General features: G+C 43.2%; 1 protein-coding gene across 4 annotated transcripts; it reads left to right on the top strand.

The window, feature by feature from the left end:
- Nucleotides 1–146: 146 nt before the first annotated feature.
- On the top strand, nucleotides 147–14,759 carry DNAAF8 (dynein axonemal assembly factor 8). Of its 4 annotated transcripts, none has more exons than XM_087912460.1 (9): nucleotides 147–383; nucleotides 1,432–1,608; nucleotides 2,839–2,952; nucleotides 4,540–5,049; nucleotides 7,228–7,330; nucleotides 7,946–8,087; nucleotides 10,613–10,756; nucleotides 12,897–13,007; nucleotides 14,332–14,759. In XM_087912460.1, exons 2-9 carry the CDS (start codon nucleotides 1,480–1,482, stop codon nucleotides 14,573–14,575), a joined length of 1,497 nt encoding a protein of 498 aa, XP_087768586.1. In that variant the 5' UTR covers nucleotides 147–383; nucleotides 1,432–1,479; the 3' UTR covers nucleotides 14,576–14,759. The 4 variants fall into 4 exon arrangements, with proteins under 4 accessions (XP_087768586.1, XP_087768584.1, XP_087768587.1 ...); XM_087912458.1 differs by having other exon boundaries at nucleotides 147–640; XM_087912461.1 differs by lacking the exon at nucleotides 147–383 and adding an exon at nucleotides 425–640 and having other exon boundaries at nucleotides 14,369–14,759.
- The last annotated feature ends 3,805 nt before the right edge of the window (nucleotides 14,760–18,564 follow it).

Below are 18,564 nucleotides of genomic sequence, written 5' to 3'. Positions count from 1 at the left end.
CCTCCATCTGGCTACTGCTTCTCGGTTACGTCCATCATCCATCGCCGGAGCCCAACCAATCAATGGGAAGCTGGGCTCGCGCTACCCCCCGCCTCCCGAGCCAGTCAGCCAATGAACGCCCTCGGCAAAAAAAAAAAAAAAAAAGCAGAGCGGGTGGGGAGAGAAAACAACCTCTTGTCTAAGTGTCGCCAGGTCCGGAAAGATGACGGGAGAAACGACCGTTTAAAGAAAGGAGGAAGAGAAGAAAGAAAGAACAGCGGTGTGTCCTTCCTCGCCTGGACCCGACTCCTGTCAACCATTTAATTTTTTTATTGGCTGGTCGTTTCCAAGCAGGAAAGGGTGACCACGCTAAATGGACGTTGCTGTCCTGCCAGGACCTCGCGGTGGGTGGAGCCAAAGACGGGAAATGCACGCCGTTTGAAATGCGGTTTGGAGTTAACAGCGATTGCGGTTCGCGGACGTTGTGCGGTTCCTCCCTTGCGGCGGGGAAGGAGTCGTGAGAGCGGCTGGGCTACGCGGGTGGCCTTAACAGCGAGGCAGTATTCAACCGGACAGAGGCCGTCGCCTCTGGTTACTACGGACGCGCCGAAAGCTGGCCCCGTTACCAGGAGGCGGGGCTAATTGATCGACAGTTGCCATAGTAACCAGACTCCCTTTCCTTCCTCCCTGTATCTCATTCTTGGTTCTTTGACTCCAAGCTGTTTTCTTCCCCCTTTCAATTGATGGAAGTGAAAGAACTATTTAAATGATGTAATTGGAAGAACTATTTAAATGATGTAATTGGAAGAAATATTTAATTCACATAACTAAAAGAAATATTTAATTCACATAACTAAAAGAAATATTTAACTCATGTAACTAAAAGAAATATTTAATTCATGTAACTGAAAGAAATATTTAATTCATGTAACTGAAAGAAATATTTAATTCACGTAACTAAAAGAAATATTTAATTCATGTAACTGAAAGAAATATTTAAATAATGTAATTGAAAGAAATATTTAATTCACATAACTGAAAGAAATATTTCATGTAACTGAAAGAAATATTTAAATGATGTAATTGGAAGAAATATTTAATTGATGGAACTGAAAGAAATATTTAATTCATATAACTGAAAGAAATATTTAATTCACGTGACTGAAAGAAATATTTAAATGATGTAATTGGAAGAAATATTTAATTCATGTAACTGAAAGAAATACTTAATTCACGTGACTGAAAAAAATATTTAATTGATGGAACTGAAACAAATTGCCTGTCTGGTCCTCTTGTGGTCCTTGGGGGTTAAGGCCAAAAGACCCCCCCCCCAGGGAGACCCCCAGAGAACCAACCCTATAGAATCCCCCGTATCAAACTTAGCAATTCTCCATTTGGATGCACGTTGATTTTTTATTTTTATTTTTTGCAATTTTTGCTTTGTGCCGTTAGTGCCATGCACTGACTCCTTTCTCAACGAGTAGCCCGGGTCCCCTTCAGATGGCATCGGGGGATGGAAACCAGGAAACGGGGGGTCCCCCTGATTTTCACGGCACTCCTTTCCGGTGGGGATCCCTTCTGTCTGCAGTAAGAGATCAGATTCCTTCGATGGACTCGGATGTATCTCTGGTAATCACAGTTACTGCTTCTTTTTTGATAACTTCAGTTATTCTTTTTATTCATGCATTTATCAAATTTCTGCATCTCCTGCTTCTCACTTAAGTGGCTCTGATCAAGTCAGAGGAATTGATTCATCCATGGAGATTTGCAGAATGAGTAGCAAGGCATTTCTCAAGATTGTGTTACCTGTTCCAAGACAAAAGTAAGGGGGATTTGATGTTTTTAAGAAGACTCTGGATAGTCAATTATCTGAAATGGTATAGGTTCTTCTGCTTGAGCAGGGGGCTGGACTAGAAGACCTCCAAGGTCCCTTCCAGATTCATTCATTCATTCATTCATTCATTCATTCATTCATTCATAGACGAAGCAGTTGCCTTTCTCTGCAAGGCAGGCATTCATAGTCATAGAAACTCAAGTTGAGGCCCTGAATTATAAAAGTTTAATCTTTTCTCCCAGGGGCATACATCCATAAACAGATTTTTTTAAAAAAATAAAATTAAAAAATGATGTTAAACAGCACTGTGTTGTTTGCTGTGATTCGTACTGTCCTATTTTATTTTTAAAGGTCCTTTTCTAGAGAAATGCTATAGATGCTGAGATTCTGGTTTAACTCTGGAAATTGTGGGAAATGCTCCATCACTGGAAGTTTTCAAGAAGAGACTTTGGAAGGGTATAGGGCAGCGGTGGTATTCAGCAGGTTCTGACCAATTCTAGAGAACCGGTAGTGGAAATTTTGAGTAGTTAGGAGAACCAGTGGTAACCTTTCCCTGGAGTGGGGTGGGAATGGAGATTTTACAGTATCCTTCCTCTGCCACGCCCACCAAGCCACGCCCACAGTAGTAAATTTTTTGGAATCCCACCACTGGTATAGGGCAACGGTGTTCTACCTTGGCAACTTTTAAGACTTGTGGATTTCAAAGTCTTCAATTTCCCTTGGTTGGCTGGGGAATTCTGGGAGTTGAAATCCACAGGTCTTAAAAATTGCCAAGGTTGTCCAACCCCGCTATACGGTCTCCTACTGAGTAGATGGTTGGACTAGAAGGCCTCTAAAGTCCCTTCCAACCCTATGATTTGATGGTTGTGTTCTATTACTTCTTCCCAGTAAATGAGCGTATGTTTACAATGTGATGCTGAGATTTATGATCTCCCCGAAAGAAACAGTAGGCAGGTGTCAGTGTCGTTTTCTGTTGCTGTGCCTTCTTTACAAATTTCATCCAGTTTCTGCTTCTTACATGACAGACTGATAGCGATGAAGATGGGGACCTTTTTCTCTTCCAACGAGATCAGTCCAACTTGATCCCTGACCTGACGGAAGAATTAGAAGATCTTCCACTGGAAGAATCATACTTGCAAGTAATTGATTCTAATGATCTGAGTGGCACAGTGGCCTAGAGGCTCTCGCCTCAAAGTCAGGAGGCGGTGAGTTCGATCCTAGGTAGAGGCAGATATTTCTCTCCCTGGGCACGATGAGAATGTATCTGCTGAACAAAACTCCGTACTGGTGACAGGAAGGGCATCTGGCCAGTAAACACTCAGCTCCATTCCGTTGCCCAGATTCCACCCCCGCTAGGGATTATGGAGTCGTTAAAATATTATGATGGATTCGAATGATCTAATCATTCTGTCTCATTGTATTTAACCTAGAATGAATAAGGCTTAGTTGGGCCAACTAGGAAGTTGACGAAGCCTTAAATAAGAGAGATTATTAATAGTTTACTTAAAGAGCTACCCCTGGCTGAAGTTTTGTACAAAATTCCTTGGCTGCAGTTTCAAAACTTGCTCGACTTAACGTGTTTGGTCATTTTCTAGATAAGCACAGAACACTGAGGCACAAGCCAACAAATGGGCTGGTTTTTGCACAACGCGCCGATCACGACAACAAAAGTAACCAAGGGTAACGCCACCCAAGCATTACATGTTGTGCAAATGCAACTAGTGGATCTTTAAACTGCCGAGTTAAGTTATTGTATAAGCATTGTCTCTGCGTGTGGCATATAGGCACATACAACCACCAGGCACAAAGTTTTTGCCTCAATTAAAAATTTAAAAATTAAAAATTAACATTTTTCAAAGATGCATCCCAGGTAGTCCTTAATTTACAACCATTTGAAATTAATTAACAGTATCGGGAAAAAAGCAATTTAGAATAGAAGAAGAGTGGAGTGGTGTGGAGTGGAATGGAATGGAATGGAATGGAATGGAATGGAATAGAATGGAATAGAATAGAATAGAATAGAATAGAATAGAATAGAATAGAATAGAATAGAATAGAATAGAATAGAATAGAATAGATATTATAATGAATGGAATGGAATGGAATAGAATAGATATTAGAATGGAATGGAATGGAATAGAATAATAGAATAGAATAGAATAGAATAGAATAGAATAGAATAAAATCGGCTGGGTCTTCTTGGGTCGCCCTGCACAGGAGAACGGAGCTGCAAAGCAGGTTAGTGGGGTGGGGAGCGGATTTTGCAGTGACCTTCCCCTGCCACGCCCACCAAGCCATGCCTCTCCTGCCAAGCCACGCCCACAGACCTGATAGTAAAATATTTGAATCTCACAACCACCACTGGTCACATTGGCCAATCAGTCCAGTCATAGGCTTCAACAGGTGTGCATTGACATGACCTTGAAGTAAGCATGGCTTCAGTTGAAGTTGTTTTGCAGGTTGACACGCCATTTGTGACTCTCCCAGCTGACTTCTGACAAGCAAAGTCACTGGGAGGAAAATAGACCGGCTTCACAACTGCACAATTCACTTCAACACTTCAGCGATTCACTTAACAACCAAGGTTGTGCAATCAGGAGTGATTCACTTCCTCGCCTTGCTTCAGCAAAGGAAATTCTTAATCTTAATTCCTACTGAATCTCATAAATCGAGGAGTACCCATACTGTTTATGGCAAGGTAACCGGCGTTTCTCCTGAACTTTCAGGAAACCTTCTCCTTCATGAGGCCTCCCCGGGAGGTCTGGAATGAAGATCTGAGAAGTTCAGCTTTTCAGAATGAGGGAGTCCTTCCATCCGAATCTAGCGGCGACCTCTTTCTTGAACTCCGATCTCAAAATGAAGAAGACCCAAACCAAGGTGCCATTAGTTCTTTGGAATTCTCCATCAGTGAGAAACAGTTGGATGAGGGCATTTCAAGGGTCATTGCCGGAAAAGTGTGGGATCATGGGAAAGAGAAGGACACTCCAGGTTCACCCCCTGATGTGATACCACCCGTGGAAATACCGCCTTTCTTGAGGTCGGACGATAGTGAGGAAGAGCGGAGGAAACTCATCGAAACCAAGATCCTTTCCAAAGCACCGTTGAGACCTCTTTCTGGCCTAGGCTATCCAGAACCCCAAAATAAGAACAACGAAGGAAGAATGGCAGAGGTCAAAAAGGAGAAGGCAGTTGTGTCAGCTGAACATCCTCCAGAACTGACACTATTTCGCTTCAAGGTATGGATCGGAATAGGATCTTTTCTACCTCTGCACATTTGGTCCTTGACTTATGACTATTCATTTAACAACAGTTTCGTATTATGGTGCTGAAAAAAAGAGATTTAGGACTCGTCCTCAAAGTTACAACTGTCTTCTGCGGTTATGTACTAACGTATCAGTTAAATTCTCAGCATCTCTAGAGAGGATTAGAAAAGTTCTTTGTAGAAATACGAAGGAATGCCACTAGCAACAGCACTTACTTATATACCACTTTGTAGTGCTTTACAATCCTTGCTAAGCAGTTTGCAGAGTCAGCCTATTGGCCCCCAACCATCTGGGTCCTCATTTTACCCACCTCGGAAGGATGGAAGGCTGAGTCAACCTTGAGCCGGTCAGGACTGAACTCCTGGCAGTCACCAGAGTTAGTCTACAATACTGCATTTTAACCACTACGGCACCCTGGCTCACTAACCAGGAACAAGACCAAGCTAGACGGTCTAGTCTAGGGACGGGCAACTATGTCTCCTTTACGACCTGTGGACTTCAACTCCCAGAATTCCTGAACCAGCCGTGCTCAGTCAAAGTTGAAGCCCACAAGTCATAAAGGGGCCATAATTGTCGATTCCTGGTTTAGTTTTATACGCCTTTGGCAGTTGAAGTCGAGATGGTGATGGCACAATGGCTGAGGTGCCGATTAATCACCAGGCATGAATGTACCTGTGTCCTTAGCAGAGCAATGCAACGTATTTATTTATGCATGAGAAGTGTGAGTGACTGCGGCAAGTTCTCAAAAGCTCCAAACATGCCCCAAAGCTGGAACTTTCCTTTGACCAAACTCTAGCAAAGCTAGGTCTACTTTTGAACTGTAAACAGTCCTGTTTCAGAGCTCATGAATTTAGCCCATTTACTGAACATTTCTTGGGCATAATAAATTTATTGAAGGGTTGCAGTGCCCATTATCCTGTAGCCGAAGTGGATTTAGGCATCATTCGTCATGCTTCTGTGGAAAAAACGCTTTAAATGTAATTTCTATGGATTTGCCATCTTCAACTCTTCCCCACTCCGCAATCAGCGAACCTCTGGGGCCCTTGCCAAGTCAGAGTTAGCTCCAGCCTGATGTGGCAAATTAAGCTGGAGTATCTGAAAAAGCAATTTTTTTTTCTGTTTTAGAGCAGAGCTCATTTGGGGTGGGGGTTGAGGGGGGTTGGTTGGTCTTCCATTTCTTGGAGGTTCAGCAGCCAAGAACCGCGTAATGGCCCCTTTTTTTGTTTCTGCTTTTAAGAGGCAACAAATAGATGGGAGTTTACAAGGGAAACAACATTAGCTTTGATCACCAACAGTGTCTGAATCAGAATGAAAGGCTTATATTTACATATTTGTTGCAACTGTGATGCTATTCAGCGGTAATTGGCAGTTTATGTCTTCAGAATGATGCACAATTGCTATTGTGGTCCTGAAGCTGTCAGTTTATGATACAAAGCTCGGGGCTGTGATATGAAAGAAACAGCCACATACATTTCTAACTGTTAATGTTTTGAAACTTGGCACTTATATTGTCTTTTTCAATATATAGTTTGGGAGCAAATGTTTGGAAATACAGATACAACCTTATTGAATAGCCTGATAGCTTGGATGGATCCATAGACATTTTACGCTGCAATCAAAGTGGACGATTTTTGAACATGGTATAAAAAGTGTCATATAGATGGCAAAAAACAGCTAAATTTTTAATGTCGCACTTACTGAAAATAAAATGGGATGGATTAAGATACAAGGACAAGTTGCAATGGCCCAAAGGGAAGCTGTTATAAAGCTTAATAAAAACGAAAAAGAGTTATAATGGTTTACAGATAGACATGACTTACAGATTGTGCAGTTAAATCTTTTTTTGTCATTGATTATATGTCTCATGTTGAAACAGTATACTTCCTGCATCACAAAAGCTCTTTGCCACAAATCTACAGTACAATTTTGTAAAGTTAAGTTTTAATTGGTCCTGAGCATGGCTATGCAGTACTTTGCATTTAACTTCCAAAAGGTAGTTTGGAAAACATACGGGCATTTTCCTGGGAAAAGACATTTGGTTTAAAGTCACAAAAGATTCCAAATTTGTACTCCAAAGAAACTTTTTGGCGATTGAATCCAAGGTGCTGGCAACCATAGTTTTTATTCATCTACAAATGATTCCCCTTCCAGGATATTGAGAAATGGGATCTAGACAAAGTTCTCCAGAAACTAGAGAAGCAAAGCAAAGCTACAAGCTGGCCAGGCGAAGCTGAATCTCCTCCTTTGCATCATGGTGAGTTCCCAAATCTGCAGAAATGCGGCTGAATATCCATTAGGGGCACAATGTTCAGATGTTCAGGTAATGCTTGGATAGTTAGTCCTACTGTAATGTACACCAATTCTTCTTGATTATTTTATCTTCCCCAATCTGATGCCCTGAAGATGAAATTCAACTTCAGCTCCCATAATCTTAGCTAACCCGACTTTACTGAAGAGGGATTATGGGAACTGAAGTCATTGTTGATGCAACTGTTTTATCAGAGGCAATTCCGAGCATTATGTATTTTTCAAATGTATATAAAGATTTTGGGAACCTGACTGCTGCAATATAATTTAGACCTATGGCTCTACAACAAAACAATAGTTGGCTGAAAGCTATTAACACTTGCATAATTTTTCTTCCCCAGTTCTCAGCTCTTATAGGAAGTGTGATTCTCTTTCAAAATAACTTTCTTTTTTTTTCATTTGAATGAGATAGGGTTGTCATAACACCTTCCTGTAAATAAAGATATAAAAATGTTCTGTAAATGAATGAATAATCCATACCGCTTTCCTGATGGGCTAGACTAAAAGATATTGACATTTCTTTTCCCAGCAAGATTAAGTAGTTCTTCTTTCCCACTTCCAGAACGTTTCAGGGCTGTGACCCAGTCAAAGCTGATGGCCAAACTGGAAGAATTGTCTCGTAAGCAGTCCAAGGCGTTTTCCTCCCACTGGCAGAGGCACCCCTCAAAATCTCCCTCCCTTGACAAATGCCAGGGAGATGTGAGGTAGGTCACTTCTGTTGCTTTGATGGAGCAGGAGAGGGGACCCTCTGTGAGTAATGTTTTCAGTAAGTAGGTGTCAGCGTTCCAGAAAACCTCCACTCCAACCAATAACTCCGAGACAGACATCTTCTCAAAAGTTCTGCTTTATTTGGATAGTAACCTGGCACATCTGGGAAATCCCGAATCTGAAAGTTCCGGGTTTCCTTGCAATAAGTAAAAGCTACACATCCGCCCCCTGCACCCATCATTGCATCACCTGCCCCAATCACCATCCATCCCAACTTGAGACTTCCCCTCACCCAGGTGCAGGAACAACATGACCTTGACTTAGAAGAAGAATGCTATTATGTCTAACCACATGCACTCCAAGAAATTCCCCCCTCCCATTTTCCCAGGCTCAAGAATGTGGCAGTGAGGAAACGGGAGATTCTAATATAGCTTCCAGAGCTGACATTAGGATTTTCTTTGTCTAATGGAGGGGTGTTGTCATGCCCCTGTTGGAATCTGATTCCAAGGGGGAGGTCGAACAGCTGACAGGGAGTGGGAGTGTGGCTCCGGTGGCTGTGGAGGAAACTGGGGAAGGGCACAGTCCGGCTGGGCATTCAGAGGAGGAACCAGGCCCTCCCACTCCTCTTTATCCTAGGGCATGCAGGGAGGAACGGATAAGGGAGCAACATGGGTTATGGGGGAGAAAAAGGCCCTGATTCCCTTCATTAGCTGCAGCTGGGAAAACAGGATAAAGAGGGTGTTTGCGCACAGCACCTTGCTGGAAGCAAAGTGTGAATTATCTTTGTTTATCAAGTCTTATCTGAGTTCTGGCATCCTCCCAACTTTGTGTTTCATTATCTTTTGAAGTCTGCAATTCCTTATCCTGCCTTGTTCGTTAATTGCTGCAGCATGGTTTGCGTTGGTTTTTATTTATAATCTATATGCACTTTGGGTTCGGACTGAATTTTTTTCCCTCTAAAAACTGTTCTTGGGAATTGTTTTTTTTTCTCCAGCTGATGATAACTGGACACTGGGGGCCAAGTTAGAGGAATGAAAGGGACTTTACCTACTTTTGTGACTTCGTTGTTTTTGTGCCATGCCCCTTTGGGTCATCACAGCTGTCAAACTCAAGGCCTGCGGTCCGGATCCAGACTGTGGGGTGCTTAGATCTGGCCAACGGGGCTGCTCTGGAAACAGTGAAGGACCAGCCCCGCGGTGCCCCTGCCAGCAAAAACGGAGCTCGGGAGGGCCACGGCAGAGGGTTGCAGGAAGATGTCGCAGCCGAAAACGGAGCTTGGGAGCCCGTTTTTGCTGGCAGGGTGCTTGAACCACCATCATGCCCCCGACATGAGTGACGTCAACTTGGCCACACCCGCTCCGGCCCCCCCAAGGTCAAACACAACCCTGATGGGGCCCTCAGTGAAGTTGAGCTTGACACCCCAATCGAATGTTTCTACTTCTTTGAAGTAGCAAAGTAAGGTCTTTGCGAGGAACGCCGAGTCTGATAAGAACGGGTTCGATTCTGCCAAAGACAAGGCCTATACATAGATTTGAAATTTAGAAACTCATTGTAGAGTGGAAAGCACGCCTCCTAAACAGGAGGACGAGCCTTCACAAGATCATGCTGAGAATATTATGGGATGCTATGGAACGTTACATGAGAGATGGGCTACACCGCAGAGGAGTCAAATGAGGCTACCAAGGAAAGAACTCATTCCAGCCAGAATAGGTTTGAACTGTATATAAAGTGATTCTTTCTATAAATTGCTCTCTGTTTGAGTGAGATGCCTTCTCCTTGCTTATGCATAAATAAAAGAGAGATTAATTTACATTTTTGGCTCAGATCTTATTTGGGCAAGGCATGTCGGGCTAATAAATCTTGCCAACGTTTATGGCTAACAGCCTCGGCTGGAAGCATCTTTACCTCTGCCCAAAGTTTCTTGCTACTGAAAAAGTGTTATGCATTATAGGGAGTCCTCGACTTAAAACAGTTCCTTTAATGACTGTTCAAAGTGACTACAGCACTGAAAAAAAAAATGACTTACGACCGTTTTTCACACTTTATGACCATGGTAGCCTTCCCGGGGTCATGTGATCAACATTTAGATGCTTGGCAACTGGCTCATATTTATGACAATTGCAGTGACACAGGGTCATGTGATCCCCGTTTTACGACTGTCCGACAAACAGTGGGGAAACCAATTTCACTTAACAACTCTGGCAAGAAAGATTGTAAAATGAGGCAAAACAAATGTCTCACTTAGCAATGAGAAATTTTGGGCTCGATTGTGGTCCTAAGTCGAGGATTACCCGTACTGTGAGAAGTGAGGGTATGTTTTTTTTCCAGGTTATGAGGCCTACTTTAAGTGATGCTTTGGCAGTGTCACTGCAAAGGGTTGGAAATGAGCAGCTCAATCAAGATTTCAGCCCAGATTATACTTGGGTCAGTTCCTTACAAGTTGTATAGGAAGAGGCGAAACCAATACTGACATAATCATTGTAAAAGTATTGCAAAAAGTGAATGTCATTTCTGCTTTCAGAGACGTTTCTGTTCCAGCACCAATAAAAAAGGATCTGAGTTGGATTCCAGAAGCTTTATGCGTTCCAGAGCCTCCAACAGTGTATATTGATTTAAGGGCCACCATATCTCAAAAGGGGGAGTCTTCGGCCGATGAAACACAAAGGTATTAGCAGTGTGTGGTTTTGCTGCAATTGTGGGACTTGAAGATGTTTTCGTTTCATCTAAGATCAGAGTTGAAGGAGATGCATCTGACATAGGGCGAGATCCTCTGCCTCAGGATGAAGCTGGCTGGGACAAAATCCTAAGTTTGATCTCTTTGCTTTTAAATGGAGACTCGATTAAAAAGAAAAAAATAGGAAGTTATGCGTTGATATAGCAGATACCGCTAAGGTTTAGAAGGGAGAACCAGATGCAAAAAAGAGGGCCAAGGAGAATGAGCCCATAGCAAAGATATGAAAATTAAGCATTAAGGTGTGCCTGCCACTGCTGTGTTCATATTGTTAAATAATTGATTCAAAGAGTTGGAGATGATCTCTGAAATGATCTAGTTTAACTCCTGCCAGGTGTATGTTAGATGGTTTTCATTAATCCTAGGGCTAAACTATAGCCTGAAAGTAGAAGACAGAAGATCGATAGACTCAGAATACCACAATGACTTATTATTTAAAAATATGAGGTACATATTTTGTTTATTTATTTGTATCTACCTTTATATTTTTTACAAATAAGGCAGCAAAGATATCCAATACTTTCCCTCTCCTATTTTACCCCCAACGACCATCCCGTGAGACGGGTTGGGCTGAGAGTGATTGGCCCAAGGTCACCCAGCTGGCTTTCATGCCTAAGGAGAAACTAGAACTCCCACCCTCCTAGTGATTGGCCCAAAGTCACCCAGCTGGCTTTCATGCCTAAAAGGAGGACTAGAACTCCCAGTCTCCTGTTGATTGGCCCAAAGTCACTCAGCCATCTTTCATACTTAAGGTGGAACTAGAATTCACAGTCTCCTAGTGATTGGCCCAAAGTCACCCAGCTGGCTTTCATGCCTAAGGCAGGACTGCAACTCCCAGTCTCCTAGTGATTGGCCCAAAGTCACCCAGCTGGCTTTCATGCCTAAGGCAGGACTACAACTCCCACTCTCCTAGTGATTGGCCCAAAGTCACCCAGCTGGCTTTCATGCCTAAAAGGAGGACTAGAACTCCCCATCTCCTGGTTTCTAGACTGGTGCCTTCACCACTAGATCAAATTGAATTCCAGTAAAACAGGATGCCTCCATGCTAGGTTGCATAATCTCCCAGAATCAAGGTACAAGTGGAGAGAATGAAACCAAATTATATAGATATGGGATATCAAATTCAGCTTTTTGTGGTCCCTAAATGTTGGGCAAAACACGAACTGATTGTGCTTGTTACTGAAACATGTCTTCAGACGCCAACTTAAGTGAGCACCAGAAGATTTGTCTATAACATCCGGCCTAATTTGGGGATTAGCTTTCTTCTTCCCAGACCCTGCTTTTTCTAATATCCAATCTAATAAAAATTGGTGGAGAACCTGAAAGTTGGCACATTTTCGAGTCACTTTCGTTGATTCTAATAAAGATGCCTTCCCAACAGTGAATTTTGATTTTTTTTGGTTTTTAATGGATCAATATTAGGAGCCTCTGTGGTACAGCGTTTAGAGCGCAGTACTGCAAACTATTTCTGCTGCAGCCAGCTGCCTGCAATTTTGGCAATTCAAATTCCACCAGGCTCAAGGTTGACTCAGCCTTCCCTACTTCCAAGGAGGGTAAAATGAGGAGCCAGATTGTTGGGGGGGCAAGAGGTTGACTCTGTAAACCGCTTAGAGAGGGCTGTGAAACACCTAAAGTGGTATATAAGTCTAAGTGCTATTGCTATTGCTAACATGGGCTACAATTTCCTCTTTTCTTTTCGGGAAACTTAAAAACGCAACGTGAAGGCAAGTTTGTCTACTATGACCGTCTTCCAGAGGCTCCTTGTCAGCTAACGCGAAACAGTTAAAAAATAAAAATAAATCCGAACTATAAGGTAGATTCTTTGAGATAAGACTAAAATGCAGCTGCCTTTGAATTCTGAAAATAGCTGCTTTTTACTGAGCTCTGTTCTGATGAAACCTCTTGAGAAATTGATTATTTACTCTGTACTTGAGAGCAGAAGCTCCCTTGATGCCCAACATAGCTTCCTCGAGGATTACTCTTACCACGTCTGCAGCCGTTCTTCTGCTGGGTGGCCATCGGTAGTTGATACAGAGCAGTGAGATTTCCCTCTCGTTTTTTTTTTCCCTCCTAGCTTGAGCGACAGCTCCTCTGATGATGATGAGGAGGAGGAAGATATGAACGGGACAACCCAAAACGAAGAAGAAGGGAGGCTGGATGAGTTTTCTTCAGCATCACGGTATAGGTGAGCAGTGGTCCTTGTGTTTGTGACATAAATGAGCTGTTGCCACAGCGACACATCCCATTCTGCAATCGTACGGGCAACTAGTCGGTTCAGTACTCAACAAATACAGATAGTCCTCGACTTACAATCATTTGTTTAGTGACTCAGAGTTACTACAGAACTAAAAAAAAGTTACCTATGGCTGGTTTTCATACTTACAACCCGTTGCAGCATCCCTATGGTCGCATGAACAAAATTCGGCTGTTCGGCAACCAATATGTATTTTTAGACATTACACTGACTTGGGGGTCATGTGATCACCATTTGAAGACTTATATACCGCTTCACAGTGCTTCACAGCCCTCTCTAAGCCATTTACAGAGACAGCCTCTTACCCCCAACAATCTGGGTCCTCATTTTACCCACCTCAGAAGGATGGAAGGTGGAGTCAACCTTGAGCCGCTCAGGATCGAACTGCTGACAAAGGGCAGAGCGTAGCCTGCAATGCTGCATTCTAACCACTGAGCCTCCTTGGCTTCGTAACTTTCCCAGCTGGCTCCTCACAAGGAAAGTCAATGTGGGGGAGCTGGACTTGCTTAATGACCCCATTATACACTTAATAACTGCAGTGATTCATTTAACAACCGGGACAAAAAAAACTTGTAAAATGGGGCACAACTCCCTTAACGAAACTGTCTTGCTTAACAGCAGAAGCTTTGGTTCAACTGTGGTTGTAAATCAAGGACTACCTATCCTTTGCCTTTACACACACACACACACACACACACACACACACACACACACACTCCGCAACTGTTGCTACATTTTTCCTGATTGCCAATTTGCTATTAAATGTAACCTTGATTGACGGCTTAGTATGTTTTGTGAGTTAGGCCCAAAAGACTTGTTTAACAAACTGCGATGAGCTTTGCAAACTGAGTGCAGTAGGTGAGCCCAGCCAAAAAATTTGCAGTTGGTTTAATCAAAACTTTTACTTGCCCTTGTAAAGAGCAATCCTAAGTTACAGGCTATAGTTTTGTGTGATGTGCAAACTAAACCACATCAGTGGGAGGGATATTGTTGAACGCGTCAATCCAACAGGCTACATGAACTAAAACATTCTCTCTCTCTTTCTCTTCCTCTTTCTCTCTCTCTCTCTCTCTCTCACACACACACACACACACTCACTCACTCTCTTTTTCACTCTCACTCTCACACTGTTTCTTTCTGTCTGTCTCTCTGTGTCTCTTTCTATCTCTGTCTGTGTGTGTCTCTCTGTCTCTCTCTCTTTCACTCGCTCACTCACTCACTCAACACTCTCTCTCTCTCTCCTTCTCTCTCCTAGCAAAAATTGCACTGGGAAATGTTCTCTACTGCAACAGCTCCGAAACTTTCGAAAACAGATGTCTCAGTCGCCGGCCATTGAACCAAACAAAAGAAGCCAAAACTTGCAGCAACCCAACAGAACCAGTCAGCTGAATGTCAGAACAACAAGGCAGAGTCTGAAACCCAGAGGTCAATCTTCCAGGATGACAGAAGAAATGGAACCTGATGGAAAGAATCCCCTCCGCATTGACGGAGCTAAGTGAGCAGCTAAGCCCTTCTGGAGAATTCCAGAAAGAAACCATGGAAGAGACATGTTCAGAACTGTGTCCAGATGCTTCTCCAAAGAAAGATGCCAAAGACTCAAGGTATTGCATGAAAAACTCCTTGGGGGAGACTGGCGATCTAGAAACATGAAATAGAAATAAAATAAATAAGCTTGACATACGATTTATTTGCCATATACTTTTTTTCCTCCAAAAATTCAACAGAGTCGAATACCCTTCCCCCTTTCAGTTCTGTTGCTAATTGGGGGTCATTCTTCATGCAGAACTATATTGTGATTTGATTTTCCTTTTCATGTAACACAAATCCAGTCATTATTTTATTTAGTTTTTAATTAATTGATTGAATTGAATACAGGCAGTCCTCAATTTAACAACCACAACTGAGCCCAACATTTATGCCGCTAGGTGAGAGTTTTGTTAAGTGAGTTTTGCTCCATTTTACAATGTTTCTCATCACATTTGTTGTGAAGCACTGCAGTTTTTAAATTAGTAACGTGGTTGTTAAGTGAATCTGGCTTCCTTTGTTTGTCAGAAGGTCACAAAAGGGGGATCCCATGACTCCGGGGCACTGCAACCATCATAAATACGAGTTCAATCCTAGGCAGCAACAGGTATTTCTCTATCAGGGCACAAAGAGAAAATGTCTGCTGTGAACTCCTCATAGGCATCAGGAAGGGCATCCAGCCAGTAAACGCTCAGCTCCATTCAGTTGCCCGGACTCCACCCCGATAAAAAGGGAATACCAAATCATAAAAAGAAAAGAAAAAAAATTAGCCAAGTGTGACGAGACACACAAGGAATTTGTGTGCAGAAGCTCTCAGGGTACATGCAAAGCAACAGGGTAATAATCATCATCCTCACCATCATAGCAATAAAAGGAGGAGTAAAGAAGATAAGAAGAAGGATAAATGATAATACTTCAGCCATACTACGTGGGTAAGTACATATTGATATATTACATTTATTTCCCACCCATCCTGCCACAAGCTGACGGTCATTTGAGCCTCTCGGCGTGAAATAGCTACTTACAGTTTAATCATTAATCGTTCAATCTTTGTTCGACAAATCATGGTTTTAGCATGATTTCCTGACTCAGTCAGTGGTCTTGAGAGCTTCACAGCCAATCTTCCTCAGTCTGAACCCAAGACTCCCAAAATTACATGGTATGCCTATCGGCCACCCTAAATCATGTAGTTGTTGCAATTTATAATAAAAGTCCTTTGAACCTGGGTGGCTATTAAAGTCGAATAAAGGAAGGAGGGGTTAAATAAGTAATGAGAAGGTCCTGTACATGTTAAGCTTAAAGTCTACACATTGCCTTCGCGCATGAAGTGCTTTGCTTCCCCAAGACATAAGTGCGTCCTGTATTCTGCAGGACTGTAGAACAAGCGAAGGAGCGGCCATGAAACGGTGGTTCCGTGAACAGCTGGAGAAATCAAAGCCTCAGCACTTCATGGCAACCAAGCCATGGCTGAACAAACCCCCATCTTGTTCCATACGGTCGGTACACAAGGAAGTTCCAAAGAGGGGTGTTCTGTTTTCCCCCCTCCAGGCATTTTGGGCTTCAGTCCCTTCAGTTTCCCAAGCCAAACCATCTGCCTGGGTGGCACGTGACTTAAACACACACACGCAAGCAGGAGCTCCTCTGAATGTTGAGACAGCAAGCAAAGGAGGAGCGGAATTCTGGATCTTTCATGCGGGCGTTTAGTTTAGAATAACACGGATGGAGATTCTCAGCCCTCCAGGTCATGGTTGTCCCAAAGGGGCTTTTGGCAAGAGGCGCCTGGACTTTCTCGTTTTCCTTCGAAGACGTTTCGCTTCTCATCCAAGAAGCTGCTTCTTCAACTCTGACTGAATGGTGCGGAATGGAAGGACATCCGCTCAGAGCTGAAGAAGCTTCTTGGATGAGAAGCAAAACGTCTTCAAAGAAACCCCAGAAAGTCCAGCTGCCTCTTGCCAAAAGCACCTTTGGATCATGGAATAACAGAGTTGGAAGGGACCTCGGAGGTCTTCTAGTCCAGCTCCTTGCTCGAGCAAGAAATCCGATGCCATTTCAGACAAATGGTTGTCTCTTCTTAAAAGCCTCCAGTGATGAAGTACCCACGACATCTGGAGGCAAGTTGTTCCACTGGTCAACTGTCCTCACTGCTAGGAAGTTCATCCTTAGTTCTGGGTTGTTTCTCTCCTTGATTAGTTTCCATCCGTTGCTGCTTCTCCTGCCTTCTTTTCATTGTAGTTACAATAGGCAAAGGTAAAGGTTCACTTTGCACATAGGTGTTAGTTGTTTCCGGCTCTCGGGGCCGGTGCCCATCTCTGTTACAAAGCCAAAGAGCCAGTGCTGTCCGAAGTCGTCTCCGTGGTCATAGGGCCGGCATGGCTAAACACCGAAGGCGCACGGAGGAACGCTGTTCCCTTCCCACCAAAGGGGTCCCTATTTTTTCTACTTGCATTTTTTTACATGCTTTCGAACTGCTAGGTTGGCAGAACCTGGGATGAGTAACGGGAGCTCACTCGGTTACGCGGCGCTAGGGATTCGAACCGCCGAACTGCCGACCTTTCTGATCGACAAGCTCAGCGTCTTAGCCACCGAGCCACCGCATCCTGTCGTTGCAATGCATTAACAAAGTTTACGTGGTTTGCAATCCACGCCCAGCTCTTTCCTTAGGACGGATCTTCGTTCTTCATAAACATCTATTAATAAGTCATTTCAAAGAGAGAAGATGGTGAGGCTCCAGCAGTCTCCATGTGTACGGCTGTCCTTTCTTTCAAAAAGGGCCTGAAAAAAAATGGCCTGATAGCAATGTTTTCTTGCGTCTCGGATTAGAATAGAATAGAATAGAATAGAATAGAATAGAATAGAATAGAATAGAATAGAATAGAATAGAATACTTTATTGGCCAAGTGTGGTTGGACACACAAGGAATTTGTCTTGGTGCAAATACTCTCAGTGTACATAAAAGAAATTGTCATTAGATTAGAACATTCTCCCTCTTTGTGGATTGCTATGAAATTACTTTGTGGATTGAAGAAATTAAGTTGTTTTGACATCTGAAACCAAAGCAGCGGCAATTTGGCAGCCGTTGTCCCTTTTATATGTGGAAATGACTAAGAGGATAAATGTGTGTGTGTGTGCGTGCGTGCATGCGCAGTTCATTTTCAATCGGGTTCTTTTGATCAGATCTAATCCAGGCTTGACTTTACCTCCAACCATCAGGTCAACTTCGGCCAACTTTCCTTCACTGGCACCTTCCAACTTTCACCTGCTTGATCTGCTCTCTGAGTGTTCGGCCACCTCTGGCTACATCTTCAAAGTCACCGATTCAGCCACCAGCAGAAAATTTAAACGAAATTGAAAGCTGCAGGAAAACACCAAAGGAGAACCGGGAAAAAACCAAAAATAAGCCAAATCCAAACACAGGAACATGAGTGTAGCAATTGCACTTTAGACTAACATGCCGATAGTTCTTGACTTGTGACTGCAGTTGAGCCCAAAAGTTTCTGTTGCTAAGTGAGACATTAGTTAAGAGCGTTTTGCCCCATTGTACGGCCTTTTTTGCTACAGTCAATCACTGTGGCTGATAAGTTAGTAATAGCAATAGCACTTAGACTTCTATACCGCTTCATAGTGCTTTTCAGCCCTCTCTAAGCAGTTTAGAGAATCAGCCTCTTGACCCAAACAATCTGAGTCCTCATTTTACCCACCTCGGAAGGAGGGAAGGCTGAGTCCACTTGGATCAGTCAGGATCGAACTGCTGGCAATTAGCAGAGTCAGCCTGAAAGACTGCATTCTAACCACTGTGTAACATGGAGGGAAGGGAATGGAAGGGAGGAAGGAAGGAAGGAAGGAAGGAAGGAAGGAAGGAAGGAAGGAAGGAAGGAAGGAAGGAAGGAAGGAAGGGGGAAAAGAGCAAGAACAATAGTACTTGGAGTTATATACCACTTCACAGTGTTCTCTAAGTGGTTTACAG

The sequence above is a fragment of the Pseudonaja textilis genome, chromosome 14 (assembly GCF_049901715.1).
Source record: "Pseudonaja textilis isolate UNSWEBS1 chromosome 14, rPseTex1.2, whole genome shotgun sequence".
In the NCBI taxonomy this organism is placed as follows: domain Eukaryota; kingdom Metazoa; phylum Chordata; class Lepidosauria; order Squamata; family Elapidae; genus Pseudonaja; species Pseudonaja textilis.
This window is presented reverse-complemented; position numbering and strand designations above follow the sequence as displayed.